The sequence below is a fragment of the Eleutherodactylus coqui genome, chromosome 9 (assembly GCF_035609145.1).
Source record: "Eleutherodactylus coqui strain aEleCoq1 chromosome 9, aEleCoq1.hap1, whole genome shotgun sequence".
Lineage (NCBI taxonomy): Eukaryota > Metazoa > Chordata > Amphibia > Anura > Eleutherodactylidae > Eleutherodactylus > Eleutherodactylus coqui.
Genome location: NC_089845.1, coordinates 90545071 through 90565973, shown reverse-complemented (window position 1 = coordinate 90565973; position 20903 = coordinate 90545071). Strand labels below are relative to the sequence as shown.

The 20903-nt window shown below is 42.1% G+C and overlaps 1 protein-coding gene across 4 annotated transcripts in view; it reads left to right on the top strand.

Annotated features, from left to right (window-relative positions):
• NOL4 (nucleolar protein 4) overlaps positions 1-3653 on the top strand; it is a 291792-nt gene extending 288139 nt beyond the window's left edge. For 2 of the 4 annotated variants that reach the window (XM_066578051.1, XM_066578049.1), the window contains one exon: positions 610-3653. In XM_066578051.1, the coding sequence (XP_066434148.1) occupies positions 610-803 (194 nt within the window). In that variant the 3' untranslated portion in view covers positions 804-3653. Of the gene's footprint in view, positions 1-606 lie in introns of all 4 variants that reach the window. The other 2 variants (XM_066578050.1, XM_066578048.1) reach the window with 1 other exon arrangement.
• The last annotated feature ends 17250 nt before the right edge of the window (positions 3654-20903 follow it).

Genomic DNA, 20903 nt, shown 5'->3' with positions numbered 1-20903 from the left:
AGTTGATTGGTGGGAATTATCACCAATCAGCAGATCTTCCTTCCTGCTGTCAGTGCAACCGAGCCAGATGTCCATATTGGGGTCGGAGATGGAAGTATAAACAGAAGTCATGGGTTCTATTGAAATCAATGGGAGTGATGCCTTCTGTTACATTTCTAGCTCCGACCCCAATGCTGGAGGATCAGCGGGGATCCCGAGCGGCAGATCCCCTCCAATCAACTAGTGATGACCTGTTTCCATTATATTTCCAGATATAATAGAAGTAGGGGATTTCAAGTAGAGGAAGCGTAGGGAGCTCAACACGCCGGGTGGTGCTAAGCTTCATTAACTTAGTAATGGCCAAGAGACGTCTGCTTGCACTCTAAAACACGGTGACTGTATGATGCAGTAATTTTGCACATTTCATGTATGCTTCTGTCTTCCTTTACTTCCTAGCAAATGAATGTCCTTTGCATATTATTCCATATTATCTGCTCTTGAAAACCATTAGCGGTTCATTGTCAGCCGTTTCAATGCATACAGATGACAGTGCCTGGCAACGCAGCGTACAGTATGCTAGAATCATGGCTACAATACTGATGTACATTTAATTTGATTTGTCTTCAGCAGGGCCAACAGATCTGAGCATGAAGAGGCAGTTAGCGACTACCTCCACATCATCCAGCAACACAAGCTCCAGACCTCAGCTAAACCCTACTGAAATCAATGCAGTCCGGCAGCTAGTGGCCGGCTACCGGGAATCAGCAGCATTTTTGTTACGTTCTGCAGATGAACTAGAAAACCTGATCTTACAGCAGAACTGAGTCACACAACCTCTTCCCTAGCCTGATTTAATGCCGGAATTCCACTAACGACATGCTAACAGTGTAGATGCCAGAGTGGACCCGTCTGGTTACCGCACTGATGAGTAGAGGAGATAATTACCATAATGCCACACTGTTTTCAACCCATGAAGTGATGTTAAGGTGCTGCCGGTGAACCTGAGACCTCTGACATTCTGCAGGTCTTTGATGTGTCCAGCTTTTTGTTCTCAGTGTGTCAGTTTAAATATAGCATATGTGGCTGTAGATCATTAAGTCATGCAAAGCAGTGGAGCAAAAGGAAGACACTAAGTTGTTAAATTATTTCCAAGTGCAATATTAGTGGAATGTTCTACTGACTCTGGAATTAAAGCTACACAACATAGCAGGACAAAATGCCAACATACACTCATGGTAGAACATTTAATGAAGGATTGCATATTTTTTAAATAATGTGATTTTTATATGGTCATCTCTTCATGCATTTTCATTTCTTCTACCATAATCTTTTTACATTCCCTATCAGTGAATTAAGAAAAAAAAATGTTCTTCTTCCTTTTCCTGCAGCTCTTTAAGTTTCTGATTTCTTGAAAAATAAAAAGGAAAAAAAAAAGAAAAATAACGCACAGCGCCCGACACTTTACATTTTTCAAACTTCCACTATGTGGTGATAGAATTGAGGAATGTATACCTCAACGTGGGTCCAAATAAAGCCATTTCAAGCGATACTTTCTATATGTTATTTCATTTCAATGTTTCTGTTAGAGTACAGCAAAGGCTCAGAAGCTTCTGTGGAGGTACCTACTGAAGCTACCGAGAGAGTAAGTGATAAGATGTCAATCCTGTCGAAGGCTGTTTACCACATAAAGCCTTGAAGACATTTTTCCATGACATAAAAGGTACCTCATGAAATGTTACATGTTTAGTTGAGAGTTTTTTTTTAGAAAAAGGTAAAACGTTTAGAAGAACCCATGGAGACCTCTTCTCAGCATACTTTAGATTGCAGTTTCTCAAAAGTCTGGATGGACTGCTACATATAAGATGTCACTGCCTCAAAATATAGTTGTACAAAAGGGTTTATGTTCTCTATACCACGATCCACTGCAGATTTACATGGGCTCTTGGGCAAAAGAGTCACAATGGATCCCATCAGTAATTTATAAGCCCCATTGTGCCACCTTAGTAATTTATAGGCCCTACGATGCCCAAGTCATTTATAGGCACCATTAAGCCTCTTGAGTAATTTATAGGCCCCACACTATAAGCTAAGAAATTCGTAAGGCCACACTGTGCCCTTGCAATAAAATAAAAAAATAAACACTTCCATTATGCTCTCATAGCATCCTCCATCCTCTCCCAAGGCATCTTTTACCCAGGATCATTCAGAATGATGTAGGCAGTGTGATGACATCTTCACACCACCTGCATGACGGTGAAGGTGTCATGCAGTGGCAGAAAAGCATTCAGCTTCCTGCAGTGCCACTGTCATAATCAATTATATCTGTGCCTTAAAGATGTGGATATAATTGTTTTCAAAGAACAAGGACTGAATTGATCTCCCCTAAGTGGGTTCCCGAGGGTCAACAGACCCCGGCACTTGCCCAGGTTTGCCAGGTGCTGACACCAGCTCAACTCTAGACACAACATGAAAAGAGGCGTCACCATCCAACCTTGACCAGGTGAGAAAATGAATGCAGTTTAAAGTATGACTGATTGACATGTCTAAGACATCTGGAGCTTCAGAGAACAGGCGACAAAACTACAGATCAGAATTACTGTGTATGTTTACAGACCTATTCTTGATTTATTGTTAGCGAGACTTTAGTGTGAAGTATTCCCTAGCGACATAACAGTGGTACAAAGAGTACATGTAGCAGGATTTCCCTGGGCAGGTCATGCAGATAGTCTACCGATACATGACCAGCTCTATATGTCCCATCCCAGGGAACCTATGTCTGTGCCCTGTTACCAACACATAATTTTTGCTGCTCTTAATGTGTGCACGTCCTGAATACTTAAGAGGTTGCAAGTGACAATCTGATAATTTGCACTCTGGTGTGTATTTTTCATTTTAAGCAGATATTTTTTAACGACCCACTAGGGAAAGGGTAAAGGCCTCACCCTCTTTGCACCCAGCAGGTTACCCTTTTGCTGCCAGAGGGGTTAGCAGCACACTGCCATGCAGATTCTTATACTGCTAACCACTCTCCAAATTAAAAGGGGTGAAAATTGGTTACTTTGCACACACGGTATGTGAAGTGTAACCTCCCACAAGACCGAAACTTGTACAAAAAAAAAGAAGAAATCTGTAAAAATCAATAGAAAACTCCAACCTCGGTAGCTCCTTATTTTACAATGTGGACTACACATTATTAGTGTTTCTTTGTGCACTGAATCATGATTTTCACTTTAGCCGTAGAAAGTACTTTCGTTCTTTGCACAGTATGATATGTTTAGTTGTTTAGCTTTTGTTAAATATCACGTCCCTTGTGCATTCCTGAATTTGCCTTATTTCATGTAAAAATGTAATTCAATTTTTGACAATGAGTTTAAGGCATCAGTGATGATATTTTGTACATAAACATACCTGTTTTATATAGACTGACTGTGATTGTGACTAGGTAATGTGCACTTTTTCTTGTAACTGTGGGCATTGCTATGCTTTTTTGAGTGTTTCTAGAATCATTGTTGCTTACTTAAGAAAAACTTTTGTGATACTGTTTGTGAAATATAATGTGAAAAAAACTATTGAATTATGAATATTTTTAATATATTGTACATTATTATTACACAAAACTTTAAGTTGTGGAACCAGATCCACAGGTTTCAGTGGAAAAAAAATCAAAGATTTGAGGGCTGACATTTCCTCTGTTTTGTTTGGAAAAAATAAATTGATTTATGTGTAAAAGTTTGTTTTCTGTTGTGTCTTATTAATTGGAGGATCCTGCTATCTAAATCCATAGAAATATTTTCGGAAACGGTTAAATGCACATACCATATACTAGCTGATATACCCAGCTTCACCCGAGTTAATTTGGTACTGGTGTTTATCTGGTGTTCACACGGAAAATCTTATGAAGTCGTGGTTACTTTAGGGATACCGAGGAAAAAAATATGTTCACCATTTTGCATGATTCTTTGCGTTACCCAGGAAACACCATGTGGCGGCAACCATGCGACGTTTCCTTTATATAAAATGACATCGGGAAGTGAGAGAATTTGGACACTAATTCTTTGGCGCGAAGAATTGAATAATCGAGTTGGGACCCATTAGCTTTTCCTATTTATGTCATAATCAATGCTCGTGCCAAATTTCATGTTTCTATGACATCGCGAAGTGAGAAAATTAGATTCCGTACGTTAAATTTGGATGCTAATTCTTTTGCGCATAGAATTGAAAAATCGAGTTGGGACCCATTAACTTTTCCTATTTATGACCTAATCAATGCTCGTGCCACATTTCATGTTTCTATGACATCAGGAAGTGAGAGAATTAGATTCCGTATGTAAAATTTGGACGCTAGTTCTTTTGTGCTAGAATTGAATAATCGAGTTGGGACCTCTTTACTTTTCCTATATAGAAGATAAGCTATGCTTGTGCCATATTTCATGTTTCTATGACATCGGGAAGTTGGAGAATTAGTGGCGAGTCAGTGAGGGAGTCAGTCAGTGAGTGAGTGAGTCAGTGAGTGAGTCAGTCAGACAGTGAGGGCTTTTGTCTTATATATATATATATATATATATATATATAGATCTGTATTGCATATATTTTTTTGCTGAATAGAAGACATAACAGTTTTACCTTCTGCTTGTCTGACTTTCTTTATATTCCATCTCTGTCCATAGGAGGTGACACAATTGTTACAGGGGTTGGCTAGTTTAGAAATCCCATTAACAGACCCTTCATTAGCGAATTTTGAGGACATGGTGACCCTAGAGATAGGGAAATTGAACACTTGCTGACATAATCCCCCACAGAATAACAGCTGAATGCTGGGACTTCTAATGGCAGGATTTCTTTTTGTTGAGGGACCTTTCTAATGATAAAGGATTATACAAAGTGGATAACCACTTTAGGGCACTGTGAGTGACAGGGTGGCATTTCATGCTACATACAGGACTCCTGCATCCCTCCTTGAGTACTGCTGTGCAGCGTTTCACAGACAACAGCCTATCATCATAGCTAAAACAGTCTCCAAGTTGATTTATTACTTTGACATAAAATTCACTTTGCATGCACAAATACAGAATATACGTCATTAGTTAAGATCTGGTTCAACGGATTAAACAAAATATGTACATTTAGAAGACATCATGTGAAATAACGTTTGAATCCTGCCTGAAACTGGAATAACCCTTCAAGTGCAAATCTTTTCATAGTCATCTGTAGTACAGAGAAAACATACTTAAAGGGACACTGACGTTTCAGACAACTTCTGCTCATTTACTAGCTTGTGTCAGTCTCATTATTTCTGTAATATACTTAAAAATGTTGTTGCTTTGCCACTGTAAATTACCTTTGAAGTGGCTGCCACTGGGGGTCTCCTTTCTAGCTTTTCTGCAGTCCACTCTTTGTTGTTAGGTGCAAAGCTTCTGTAGTAACTAGGACATTTTCTTAGCAATGGAGGAAGATCCATCTTGGCGGCTCCCAAACACTCAGAGGCTGCAGGGTGACATATTTGCAGACACTGTGATAACGATCTCCACAATCTCTGCCTTTTCTGGGGGGGGGTGTTCACATATTATATTGGGTTTACTCACCATTCGTCTAAAATGTCTGAATCGTCCTAGGAGAGCAGAAGGGTAGGCCTTCAGATATTACATTCCTTCAGATTGGACCATAGACTGTGCAATGCAGCATGGAAAGTCAGGGCAAGGAAATGTGGGACAATGAACTACTGGCAGAGTGCTAAGCTTGCTACACGTCCCCTGCATGGAAGTGGATTGCAAATAGCAGAGCAACAGAAAATGGGGAAGACCCCTTAAAAATCAGAACATGAAACAGGCTGCAAACAGCAGCAAATGAGTGGGTAAGGAGAACCTGGTATGTTTTCGAAAATTTGTTGAAAACTCAGGTACACTTTAAATGCTAAAGTAAAGACCTGATATGTAGCAGCTTTGCTAAATATTTTTTCCATCATACCTCTAGATGAACAGATTTCAGATACTCTATAACCGAAGAGAAGTTTTCACCTGATAAATATGCACTTTGAATGAACTGCTGAGAGAAATGGACGAGAAAATGGAAAGTTAAATAACTCTACTGTACCAGCGCTAACTAATATGGCACACATTATGGACAGATATGGATCTGGATAAGTAGGAAACTTTTCACATTTCATTGGACCTTCTCTATAAGCAGATACATTTATGCAAGAAAAAAGTACAGCAGACAATTGCTTCATTATGCAGCCCACTAGTTACGACTTGTCAATCACTGCCCATCACTGACATACATACAATTGCAAGAAAAAGTAAGTGAACCTTTTGGAATTACTTGGATTTCTGCATTGGTTACTAATAGAATGTGGTCTGATTGCATTTGTCTATATTTGTGACTTGGTTAACAATATAACTAAACTAATAACGCACAAACCGTTGTATCGGCCTTGTCTTTTATTGAACACTTTCACTTTTATTGAGAACATTCACAGTGCAGGGAGAGAAAAGTGAACCTTTGAATTCAATAGTCTGTATATCCCCTCTTTATTAGCAATCACCTGCACTAGCTGTTTCTGGAATCTGCATATGAGATTAACACAAGATTAACCAAATAAGGACCAAGCACAGTAAATTTATGGTGCTTGGTCCTGGGCTTTAAACCCAACCGATAGTAAAAAAAAACAAAAAAAACACGGAGGTTTAAAGCCCCTGCTTCTGCAATAAATCAGAAGCATGTCGGGTTGTCAGCTGTTAGTCACAGCTGATAACCCAGAGGAGAAGGAAGGAGGGATTTTTACCTCTTTCTGCCTTTTCCTTTCCTGAGTACACAGCGCGCAATGAGTGCTATGTACTAAAAAGTGAAACTATAACTTCCACTACACGAGCCGGCAGTCACGTGACTGCCAGGATCCCCTGCTACAGCAGAGCTACAAGGTGGTAGCAGACCCTGATCAGTTCTGCCAGTGATTATTGTCACTACAGGGAATGTTTTCTCCTATGACTATGGCTCCTATCGATTCCCCAGCTACAGTGGGAAAGTGTCAAATAAAAAACAAAACATGTGAATGTCCTGCAGAGGTCTTATATGACGTCATGAGGGACATGGATGGTAAAAAAAACAATTGCAAACATCAGTAAAACAAAATTACAGAATGAAATAAAAATATATACATAAAAAAGAAAATGACCGAAAGCGGACGCCAGCCAAAGCCGACACTGTATGCGCCCTGTAATTCCAAACCATATATATATAGTATATATCAAAACATCAGAAACAAAATGAGGAACCCATTCCTATTCTTTATTTTAGCGTAAATATACTAATTAAAAAAAATAACTATAAATGCAAAAAACAAAAACAATTTTTTTTAGCTTTTTACCCCTAATAAAACTAAAAAATGGGGGGAAAAAGTCAGAGAAAAAGATATTACAAATATAGCCCTATAGGTCACGGTAAAAAAACGCAGCAAAAATAATTTTGGTAGCTCAATGAAAAAGTATATGGCAGTTAAACCACCACATGGATAAAATCCCTAAAAAGTGTCTGGTCCTTAAGGTACAAAACAGCCTGGTCCTTTAGGGGTTAAAGAGGAATTTTGGACCATACCTTCTTGCATATCTATTCAGTTCATCAATAATTCTATGATGCCAGCGCTCTTCAGGACACGCACACAGCATCTCAATAGGGTTAAGGTCAGGACTGTGACTTTGCCATACCAAAACACAAACCTACTTCTTCTTAAGCCATTCTTTACTTGTCCGCTTTAGGTCATTGTTCTGTTACATCACCGAGCATCGCCCTAGCTAGAGTTCATGGACTGCTACCCTTACATAATTCTTTTAAATGTTTTTATTGGCCATAGAATTTATTGTCCCCTCAATAATGATATGGTGCCCTGAGGCAGCAGAACAGCCTAAAACCATGATGCTCCCTCCACCATCCTTCACAGTCGGAAGTAGGTTTTGGTGTTGGTGTGCAGTGTCTTTTTTTTTCTCTAAATGGAGGCGCATTTATCAAATACAGTGGTGCCTTGGCATACGAGTGTAATTTGCTCCGTGACGGAGCTCTTAACCCAAAACACTCGTATGTCAAATCACTTTTTCCCATTGAAATGAATTGAAACGCCATTAATGTGTTCCGGATTAATGGCGTTTCAATTCATTTCAATGGGGAAACTAACCACTACATGTAAAAAAGACAAACCACAATACTCACCTACCACCGGTGTTCCGTTCCTTGCGATGGTCTGCGGTGCTGCTGCAGTCTGCCACGTCCACCTCCACGCTGACAGAGCATTTCTTCCTGGAAGCAGGGCTTGAATACCCCACCTCCAGCAAGCTAATGCTTTGATTGGTTAATCCAGTGCCGCGTCAGCCAATGAAAGCCTGCGTTGGGTTAACCAATCACAGCCATTCAATGACATGATTGTAACCCAAGTTTTTGCTCTTAAATCAGAGCAAATACTTGGGAGAGCACCTGATTGCAAGTCAAGAAGCTCGCAAGCCGAGGTACCACTCTACTGGTATCTTACATACTGGTCTAAAATAACGATAGTGACCCCCATATTTACCCCAGTAGTAATAGTGTCCCCCATAGTGGCCTCAGTAGTAATGTGAACGCAATTTTTCTTTCAGTATGTCTTCCTTTTTTGGGAGATATTGCCTATTTCCAATGGGGCAAAAAAATTGCATCGCACTTGCATCCAGATGCAATTTTCAAGCGAGTGCGACGCGATTTTTAAATTTTTTTCCTATTGAAATACCATGCAATATCTATGAATGTGAAAATCATTTGTGCAGAGATGTGATGTGTTTGTCTAGCAAAAAGCATTACATTCACAGGGAAAATTGCAGGTTTCTTGGACCGATATCGCATTTGCCCGTACAGTCTTATAAGGACATTACAGTTCCAGGAAACAAATGCTATCCTTTGGATAATGTTAGGTTATACAATTTTCCAATATACTTTTTCTATCAGTTCCTTGCAGTGTTTAAGATCTCTGCTTGCAGCCATTCAATAAGAACCTTCATTTCTCCTTACAGAGGATAGAACTCTGTCTTGGTCAGGGGATAGACACGCACGGATACAAGGCTTATTGGAGTTACACTACAGTTTTCAGAGCTCGTAAATTGTGATGGACACACAGATGCATGGCCCATTACATGAATAGGACAGATGTTTATCCAAAGCAAGTAGACAATGAGAGACCCTACTGAATGACTGCTAGCAGAGATCTGGGAAACAATTAGAAATTGATGCAGAAAGTATACCGGGATAGTGTAGAATTTTTTTATTATACAAAGAATAACTTTTTTGCTGAGACGAATAAATAGTAATTCTATCGTATTACTAGTAACCAAATCACTTATAATAATTGGGGAATTGATCCAAAGAGATGGAGGAGTGATTACGGCTTCCCTCCCCATTGCCTGTTGTGCAGACCTCTTCAAAGACAAACAAATCCTCATATTCTAATAAATATCCTGAAAAGTAGAGAGTAAGAAATAGATTTTCCTAAAGCCAGTTTTCTAGTTCCATATATAGTACTATGCAAATGTTTTAGGCAGGTGCGGAAAAAGTGCTGCAAAGAAAGAATGCTTTTAAAAATAGGCATGTTAATAACAATTAACAAAATGTAAGGTAAACGAACAAAAGAGAAATCTAAGGCCGGTCTCACACGAATGGGTCGGATTCCGTATGCAGGAGTCCATAGTGGAATCCGGCTCTGACCCCAGACGGTGATCCTGCGTACCTGTTTTTCCTGTACTCCATTTTAAAATATTTATTTTTCCAGTCCGACCGGCGACCTATCCACAATGTCAATTGCGGAAGGGCTGCGGGTCAGAGGGCCTCCATTGACTTCAATGGAGGCTGTTTGTAACAAAATAGAGCATGCTGCGATTTTCCTCCACTTACGGAAATCGTAATTCATTTCTGCAAGCATGAAGGAAAAAACGATTTTGACATACCTTCAATGCATGCCATTAGTTGCGGATCCTCCGTGCGGACGCTGACCGCAGATTCCGCTATTCAAATCTACCCATGTGAGATCGGCCTTAATCAAATCAATATTTGGTGTGAGCACCCTTTGCCTTCAAAACAGCATAAATTCTTTTAGGTACACTTGTACAAAGTCAGGGATTGTGTAGGATTATAGTCAGGTGTATGATTGACCAATTATACCAAACAGGTAATAACGATCACCATCTCCATATGTATGTTGTAATACAGTCATTAGCTGACACAGAAACAGCTGTGCAGGAGGCTTAAAACTGGGTGAGGAAGAGCCAAACTCTGCTATAAGGCTGCATTCCCACGAACGTATATCGGCTTGGTTTTCACGCCGAGCCGATATACGTCGTCCTCATCTGCAGGGGGGGGGGGGGTGGAAGAGCCAGCAGCAGGAACTGAGCTCCTGCCCCGTCTCTGCCCCTCTGCACTATTTGCAGTGAAAGGAGGCGGGACGGGGGTGAGGCTAAGTTCTGAGAATTAGCCCTGCCCCCGTTCCGCCTCTCCCCATTGCAAATAGTGCAGAGGGGTGGAGAGGAGGCAGAGAGGGGGCGGGAGCTCAGTTCCTGCTCCTGGCTCTTCTATCCTCCACCCCCCTGCAGATGAGGACGACGTATATCGGCTCGGTGTGAAAACTGAGCCGATATATGTTCGTGGGAATGCAGCCTAAAGGTGAGGTTGCGGAAAACAGTTTCATGTCACAGGTCATACACAATGGTAAGACTGAGCATAGAACCAGAACACAAAGTAATTATACTGTATCACCAAGATTTCAAAGTAGACTGGGGTTTCAAGATGTGCTGTTAAAGCTCTTTTGAAGAAGCACAAAGAAATGGGCAACGTTGAGGACTGTAGATGCAGTGGTCGGCCAAGGAAATTTAGTGCAACAGATAATAATCTTTACTTATATAGCGCCAACATATTCGGCAGCGCAGATGAAATACACATCATACTTACTTTCCTTTGAAACTGGAAGATGTTCAGCAGTGCCATCAGCTCACAACTAGCAGAAACCAGTGAGACGCAGGTACATCCATCTACTGTTTAGAGACATCTGTCCAGAAATAGTCTTCATGGGATAATTGGGGCCAAAAAGCCGTACCTTCTATGAAGAAACAAAGTGAAGCAACTCAATTATGCAGAAAAATGGCAGTAGGTGCCCTGGAGGGAGAAGTCAAACTTTGAAATATTTGACTGTAACAGAAGGCAGTTTATTTACTGAAGAGCGGTAAAATAATGAGCGTCTGCAGGCAACAGTGAGGCACGGTGGGGGGTCCTTGCAAGTTTGGGGCTGCAGTTGAAATGGAGTTGTGGATTTTGTGAGGATTAATGGTGTTCTCAATGCTGAGACGTACAGGCAGATACTTATCCATCATACTATTCTACAAGGAAGGTGTCTGATTGGCTTAAAATTTATTCTGCAGCAGGACAACAACCCCAAACATCCAGCCAATGTCACTAAGAATGGTCTTCAGCTTAAAGAACAAAAAGGGGTACTGGAAGTGATTATATGCCCCCCCCCAACCTCAGATCTCAACATTACCAAGTTTGTCTGGGATTGAGTGTGAGGCAGAAGCTCCCTTAGATATCCTGTTTAAACATCCTGAAACCCGGACATCCAGATAAAACCCTGCCACAGAGTTCTCTCAGGTGACCAGGAGTCTGGAGGAAGCATCTGGCAGAAAAAAAAACTCACCATGAACCGCAGAAAAGACAAGGAGAAGGGTGGAGAGGTGAGGGGCCCTGGAACTCTGGTAGGACACTCTATGCACAAGATAATACAGGAGGAGGGGGAGGGAGCACTAACATGCAGTGGAGGGAAAAAGCAGGCGCTCACAAAACAGCTCCACAAAACAAGCTCAGATGTAGCAGAGCCCACACTGCAGGACATTCTAGGGGCTGTCACCAAATGCACAAATGCAGTACAAATGCTTCACCAACAGTTTGGCACACTGCAAGAGAACATGAGCCTAATCAGACAAGATGTGCAAAACGTATCTGAAAAGTTAAAGGGGTTGTCCGCCGCCCAAACTGATTTTTTTGTTCCCCATGAATGCCCTGTAGAGTAGAAGCATCACACACAACAGCCTTTCCCATAAAAATCGATAGTCTGCTCACCTTTTTATTACTTTTCTTCTCTTTATAAAGTTTCCCTGAAAAATTTTTCAAAGATGGCGCCGCTGGGTAGTTCCCATGATGCACTGCTGCCTCTCTCTCCTCAGCGTGCGCGCTCCCGATGACACCGGTCACATGACTGGAGGACCGGCGTCATAATGCAAATGCACGCTTCACTGCTTTGAATGGAGCCGGCAGCCGTCCGGCCCCATTCAGAGCAATGAGAGGGCAGGAAGAGCAGTGCAATCTCCTGCTAGAGCTGTGACAACTGTAGCAGGAGATTCCTTCATCTCCTCATCTTGTCCCCTCATCACTGGACACTGTGACAGCCATGTCACAGTGTCCAGTGATGAGGGGACGTGCTGAGGAGATGAAGGAATCTACTGCTACACCTGTCAGAGCAGTAGGAGCAGATCGTGATCTCTAGCAGTACTTTCAATAGCAGACGATCGCGATCCTCTGCTATTGAAAGTGAAAGTAGCACCAAACATGCCCTACACACACACACACATGCCCCCCCCTCACAGTGTCCACACACAGTGCCCCCTCCACACATGTACCCCACAGTGTCCCCCTCCAGTGCCCCCCACTCCCCCGCAAGCCACCAGCTGACAGCTCCGACCAGCAGCTCCCCCCCCCCCCCTCGGCTGACAGCTCCGACCAGCAGCTCCCCCACCTTCCCCCTCACCCCCATCCTGGGACTACTGACTGACAGGTCTGTCACCCCTACACCTCCCCACCCCCACCCGACTACTGACAGCTCGCAGCACCCCTCCCCCGTGAGAGACCGGCACTCCACTCCCCCTCCTCCACTCCCCTTACCTGTCAGCTGAAGATCCCGCGGCTGCGTGGCCCCTGCAGGCAGACCAGAGCTTCCTGAAGCAGCCGGCAGAAGAAGATCTACTGCGCATGCGCGGAGTAGAAGAAGCGCATCCCCGTGCAGAGAACACCTGGGGCTGGCCCGACAAGAAGAGGACAAGAGACTTGTCGGAACCAATGGCAACCGAGGAGCAACACAGGGGGGGGGCACCCCAAAAGGTAAGTGAATAACTTCTGTTTGCCTAATTTACAATGCACAATGTATATTACAAAGTGCATTGTATTGGGCAAACAGAGGTAATGAGATTCATTCTTTATGGCCGGACAACCCCTTTAACTGCTGCAGAGGGAAGGATCAGCGATATAGAAGACAGAGTGACCCCTATGCAACATGCAGTGGATAATAATGCGCAAAAATTTGCATCCCTCTGCGCCAAAATCGACGATCTGGAGAACCGCTCCCGTAGAAATAATATACGTATAGTGGGACTGCCAGAAACAATGGAGGGCAACAACCCATGTGAGTACTTTGAGAACTGGCTTATAGACCTATTTGGCAAAGAAGCCTTTTCACCAATGTTTGCAATAGAGCGTGCCCACCGCATCCCGACAAGACCCCCTTCTCCAGGGACCCCTCCGAGACCAGTTCTTATGAAGCTCCTCCATTTCAGAGACCGCGACACTGTTCTAAGAGGGGCCAGAGACAAAGGTAATATCAAAGTTAATGGCGCCAGAATATCCTTCTTCCCAGACTTTTCAGCAGAAATACAAAAGAAAAGAGGGACTTTAATGGAAATCAAAAAACGACTAAGAGACCTACATGCGCCATACGCCATGCTATACCTGGCCAGACTGAGAGTAGTAGCAATGGGGGAGACACAATTCTTTGATAACCCGAAAACTGCATCACTCTGGCTGGAAAGAAATGAATCCGCAATCCGCGCGCTCGCCTCGCCGCACGGAGGAACCCAATATCGACGGCTGACCCGGGGAAAATTAACGGAGCAAAATGACAGAAGAGCAAAGATCAAAGATTGAAGAATGAAGAAACAGCTACTCAAGAGCACAGCTTTAAGTTCTTTGTTACCAACACCCGCCTTTGTTCTAAGTGTTGCTTTTCCAAGTTTAACTTTATCTGCTGTACTAACAGAGGACACACCGCCATATCCGGCGACTTGGTGGACTGGTACCCTGATCTGCGACGGTTTCAACAGATCTGTGAGATTTATGTGGGGAATGTTTGTTGGGTTTGTTTGTTGTCTCTCATGTGCTGATGGGGAGGGGAATGCAGCTATACATAATTGTAACGTGATTGTGGTGGTCTGGAGTGTCGACAGGCTCATGAATATCGTGACCTCCTACATTTATTTTCAACCAATGAAAAATGGCTGATAGATTCACGATTGTATCGCGGAATGTACGGGGGATGGGAGACCCGGTTAAACGCCTGGCGATATTCCAGACAATCAAAGAATACCATCCACTAATATTGTGCCTGCAGGAGACGCACCTATCTAAAGATTCATTATCTTCATTCAAAATCCAATGGGCTGCACATAGCTTCCACTCAGTATCCACCACATGCTCTAGAGGGGTCAGTGTCTTGGTACATCATTCTATACCCTTTACTGTAATTGCACAAAAGATAGACTCAGAAGGCCGATATGTCTGCCTGCATTGCAAGATATACAATGATATCAGTTTGTTGATCTCGATATACTCTCCACCCCCCTATAGTAGCACAGTCATAAAGCAGATACTGAATTTTATTGTGGATACACCAGACATCCCAGTGTTAATAATAGGAGACTTCAACTCAGTTATAGACCCCCACTGGGATAGAATGAGCACACAGAAAACACCGACCAAAGAGGGGTTAACAGCACTGGGGCGACTGTTAACAAAGACAAATCTACTAGATATATGGCGAGCCAAAAACCCGGGTACTAGACAATATTCATGCCACTCTAGTACATACCAAGCTATGTCGCACATAGATCTAGCGATTGGTAATGCACAGTTATATAGCAAGAAAGTACTGATCAAATATCTACCCAGAATTTTGTCAGACCACTCTCCTATACAACTAGTCATAAAACACTCAGAAATAGGAACACCCAGACGGCCACTATGGAAATTCAATGCATACTGGCTTAGCCTCATAGAGAATCAAGGTGTGGGGGAAACCCTAAAAGAATACTTCGAACTGAATGCGGGATCCACAACCAAGGGTATGCAGTGGGAGGCTATGAAAGCCTATCTCAGAGGCATTCTAATACAGCGGATTACGCAGGCCAAAAGAATGCATAGAGAAAAGGGTCAAAAACTAAAGGAAAAATTAATGGCTAGTGAAAATAGACATGTGGAAGCAGGCACAGTGGAAACACTTAGGCAGTGGTGGGGAGACCAGGAGGCCCTAAACCTGTATACTTTAGAAACCGCAGCGCACAAAAACAAATTTAGAAAACAATCCTTCGAGGAAGGTGAAAGGGTAGGACACATGCTAGCCATATATCAAGAGCATAAAGGGGTACCACATATATTGTCGGGATAAAAAACAATCAGGACATAATAGAGACAAACCCCGATGCAATTAGGGAAATAATAAAGCAATATTACAAATCACTATACTCCTCTAACCTCCGCAAAACACAAGAACAAATCAACCAATATCTGGCAAATATTAAGCTACCAAAATTAACAACTGAACAAAAAGAATACCTAGATGCCCCGATAGATGCAGAAGAAATGGTAAAAGCTCTAGAATCACTAAATAACAATAAAGCACCAGGAGATGATGGACTCCCAGTGGAGATATACAAACAATATGCAGACATACTACTACCAAGACTGCTTGAGGTACATTCAGAGGCGTTACAACGGACAGAACTACCACCGTCTATGCGGAATGCGGTAATCACAATAATCCTGAAACCAGGGAAAGACCCCCTATCACCAGATTCATACAGACCCATTTCACTACTAAACACAGACATAAAAATTCTAGCAAAGGTCTTAGCCAATAGACTCACTAGGGTGATTGAATCCCTGATACACCCGGACCAAAATGGATTTATCCCTACACGATCAACAGCAACTAGTATAAGAAGACTATACCTCAATCTTCAATTGCCGGCAGATAACGAGGGGCGGAGAGTGATATGCTCACTGGACGCCGCTAAGGCTTTTGATAGCGTAGAATGGTCATTCATGTGGGAAGTGCTGTACAAAATGGGATTCGGTCAGGCCTTCATTGACTCGGTAAAACTACTATATACCAAAGTGCAGGCCTGCGTAACGGTAAATGGTAGCTGTTCAGAGCCCTTCCCATTGAACAGGGGAACAAGGCAGGGCTGTCCGCTCTCCCCGCTTCTGTTTACACTGGTAATAAAGCCTCTAGCCAGCATACTGAGAGCCCACCTGACAATAGCTGGATTTAACCGTGATCAAGTAGAAGAAAAAGTAGCGCTGTATGCAGACGATTTGCTTCTGTTTTTAGGAGACCCAGAAGAGTCCCTAGACACTGCGATGTCCTTGATTGGGCAGTACGGAGAATTCTCAGGACTCACTATTAACTGGAACAAATCGGTAATACTATCTATAGATGAGCCTAACATGGTAATGGAAGGAAATAGACCCCCTATGAAGTGCGAACCAGTCATCACATATCTAGGAGTTAGGGTCTCAAGAAGAGTACACGAATACGGGACACTAAATCTAGACCCATTAATAATTAAATTCAGGGAAAAACAGGAGGTCTGGCGCAAACTACCACTATCAATAATAGGAAGGGTAAACCTGATCAAAATGATCTGGATGCCACACTTACTATATATTCTCCACAACTCACCACATTGGATCACACAAAAATACTTCTATAAAATAAATAGAATATTTAGGGATCTAATCTGGAGAGCGAAAGGACCCAGAATCAAGCTAGAGGTGCTACATAACCCGAAAGGAGAGGGCGGACTGGCACTACCCAACCCCATGTCCTTTTTCTTAGCATTGCAGATGCAACATCTTAGAGAGTGGGAATCATAAGACACACAAGACGGGGGCTTTCGACTCCTAAAGATATACTTTAAAAATGCACACTTATTCGAAGCTCTGGAGAGCGCTAAATTTAAAACCAATGACCAGAACCTACCGACTTTGGCCCTGATACATAGGGTGTGGTGGAGAGTAAAAGAGATCACAGAGACCAATGTCCACACGATATATACGCCACTTTGGGATAATCCAAAATTACAAGAACTAAACAAATTGAAAGACTTCCAGATATGGAAGGATAAGGGGGGCAGACGAGTAACACAGATAGTGACAACAGATATGAAGTCGTTTGAGCAACTGCGTGCAGAGTTTGACCTACCACACACACAGTTCTTCAAATTTCTCCAACTCAGGCATGCCTATCAGGCAGAAGTGGGGCTTAAAGATACTGAGCTAAAGAAATTCATACCAGCAGATATCATAGGCACGGCCACCAACACAAGGGGGAAAATATCACAGCTATACACATGTATACAGAGCAAAATAGGCGAACGGTATCCCATGGCAACAAAGAGCAAATGGGAAGGAGACATTGGACCAATAGAGGAATCATTATGGGATGAGATTCTACAGGCGACACCCAGACTCTCCCTAAGTGAATCCCACAGACTCTCACAATTGTACCTACTACACAGGGTATACCGAACGCCATTGTTCTTATATAATATAGGCCTGAGAGAGTCTCCCTTATGTAATAAATGTAAAACCCAAACAGCAGATCTAATACACATGATGTGGCGATGTCCAAAACTAAAGAGGTATTGGATAGAAGAGTGTGAACTAATCCATGATGTGTATGGGGTAACTCTAGAGCACACTCCACTGGTATGTATCCTAGGCTACGTAGACGACGTACCTTAAGATGAAAACGAAAAACTAGCGATAGCCAGAATTTTATATTTGGCCAGAAAACTAATAGCGCAACACTGGCTGGACGAAACTCCCCCCAATTTGAATGAACTCAAAAACAAAATCACACAAATTTTAATGTGGGAGAAAAGCGTTTATTACAAGAAAAAAACACCACAAAAATTTTACGATATATGGCTTAAATGGCTCCATACCTTTGGTCTTATTGGCTCGGACTTACTCAGAAACTAAGATAGTAAATGTACTAAAATAATTGTTGTTTGGGGAGGGAGAGGGAGAGAGAGGGAGAAAGAATAGCGTCACCATAGTCACGGAATTAATTATTGAACATGCCACGGATCAACACATGGAAAATCCTCACAAACAAGAAGAGTGGATCAAGAGCACAGCGGACTTATCCTCGCGGCACGTGAGAGACTATTTGGGATATGTGTTAGTGTTTTGTATTGTTACTTAAACGTCTTCGAACAAGGAAAATTCAATAAAAGATATTTAAATTAAAAAAAAAAAGTTTGTCTGGGATTACATGACGAGACAGAAGGATTTGAGCAAGCCTATACCCACAGAAGATCTGTGGTTAGTTCCCCATGATGTTTGGAAAAGCCTCCCTAACGAGCTCCTTCAAAAACTGAGTGAAAATGTACCTAAAAGAATTGATGTTGGTTTGAAGGCAAAGGCTGGTCACACCAAATAGTGATTTGATTTATCTTTCGTTCATTTTTAAAAATATACTGGCCATGTAGAAGAAGAATAAAAGAGCCCTCACTCACCCATCCCAGCTCCCCACATCTCCAACACGGCCCCTCTCTTCTCCCTGCTAGCACTGTATTTACATGCAGCTTGTTGACAGGATGTCGTAGACTGCTGCGGACACTCAGAGACCTTAGTGGTCAACAGCTGAGGTCTGTGATTGAATGCAACACCCTGTGATGTTTCATTCACAGGCTCTCTCTGCAGTTTGCCAGCGGATGAGGCGAATGGAGAAGTAGTGCTGAAGCTGCGGGAAGCCAGGATGGGTGAGTATAGTCTCTTATTATTTTTTCGCATGGCCAGTATATATATATATATATATATATATATATATATATATATATATATATATATATCCATCCATCCATATATATATATATATATATACAACCTACAGTAGCCCTGCTGTCAGCACAACAGGAGCACCTGCTACCCCCACCTACTGTCTCCTTCCCAACAGGCAGGGTCCTCCCTCTGAATCAGTTTCTTAGCCATTTAGTAGAGGTTTAGCATTCCTGTCATTTTATACATGATGTAGAAGTATATGTGGTTTATATGCTGTTAAACCCCTAGTTTATTTGTACAGCGCCCTGGAATTAATAGCAATTTAAAATAAGCAATAACAACATATATAACATATAGCGACTATATACTTACCATAGAACTCCAATAGCAGAAAACTATTGTAAAAAAAGTCACACATTTTGGTGTATGACTTTTTGTGCGCAAAAACGTGTAACTTATCCTTTATCACTCTTTGAAAAGTGGGCAGGGCCTGGAGTTGGGGGTGTGTGGTCGCTCGTGGACCATCACATTATACAGTAATTCATCCCAGAATTTGACGGAAATTATAGCTAAAATATATGCCAGTTCATACCTGTAGATTTCACAATTGGCATATGTGCGGCCAGAGGATATGCCAAATGTATTCAGAGGCGTATATCTCAGAAGACATTTGACTGGGGGTTCATGCCTGCACAGCCTTTACATCAACCAACATATGAAAAGTCCAAGTAAATATGCTGCAGAATCGAATAGTCCAAAGAGAATATATAACGCCCTTTAATCAGGTTACGGATAACCCCTTTAAACTTTCCCACAAACAGAAGAGGTTCCAAGGCTGACTCTAACTGGCCAGTTGGGTCTTTGTGTGACTAATAGGGGCATAAGTGATACATAATGTTATTTTTCTGCCCCGGCTGTCACAATAATAATGTATGTGTCTCTGTGACTAACAGCATAAATATGTAAGACACTAAAATAGCGGATAATATTTATTTCCACTCGGACAACTTGACCAGCACTGTGCAATAACAGCGATTTCTTCTCTTTTAACAAGCGTATGATAAAATGTGAATTAAAAGAAGAACGATGACTGTTGGAAGAAAACGTCAAAAGGTTAATGGATATGAAAATCTATTTTTCATGGTTAGAATGAGCATTACATGTGATCCAAGGTGTATAAAGGAATTAAATATCACTTGGAATACATTGTGCAAAGCATCGCATAGTCACAGTCTGCGCCTCTGCTGACTGCCCACTCGGGTGCCTACTGCTCTACATGGGAGGATTGTAGGTACATTAAGTGGTAACGTATTGATTCATTAGGCCTTTATATAAGGAGTTCAGCACATCAGCTCATAAACGATAACTGATGCTCTACATCACCACAACTGATATGCAATGTGACAAGATACACATGTACACGGCTTATCTTTCTGTATGCGCTAAACATGTAACTTGACACAGACGGGAAATTTATGTTTAACTCATTTTTGCGGTACAGGCAGCTTTCCCATAAGATTATTATCGGAGACCACTGTGCTAATCCCATGGGAATATCATCCCCAGCACATGGCCCATTAAGATAAGTAAAGAGGTTTCTGCAAATTATTACAGTGTCTTCTTCAATATATCATGCAATCTGCAATCTGTGAAGGACAGAGATGGAGTGTGTAAGGATGTATCATTCTATCTGGGGTAGGAACATTTCCCAGCAGAGATACATTGTAACAATTATCACAGCCTGTGATAAGGAGGTAACCAGTGGTTGGGAAAGGGGAATAAGGTAAATACCATGGGAACATAAAGCATTTAAGAGGTAAGTGTGCATTCAGTTACACCTGCATGTATGCAGTACTAGAATATGCACCGGGAAATCCAGATATACAGCGCCAAACAAAAGTCATCTAATCCCTAAAAATGTTGCAGCATTTACAACAATGTGAATAGATCAAATGAGTTACCTACTATTCTCACGCAGCCCGCTTTTGACTGCGATTAGTGCGCCATTTGAAAGGCGGTGCAACACCCCCAATTTTTTT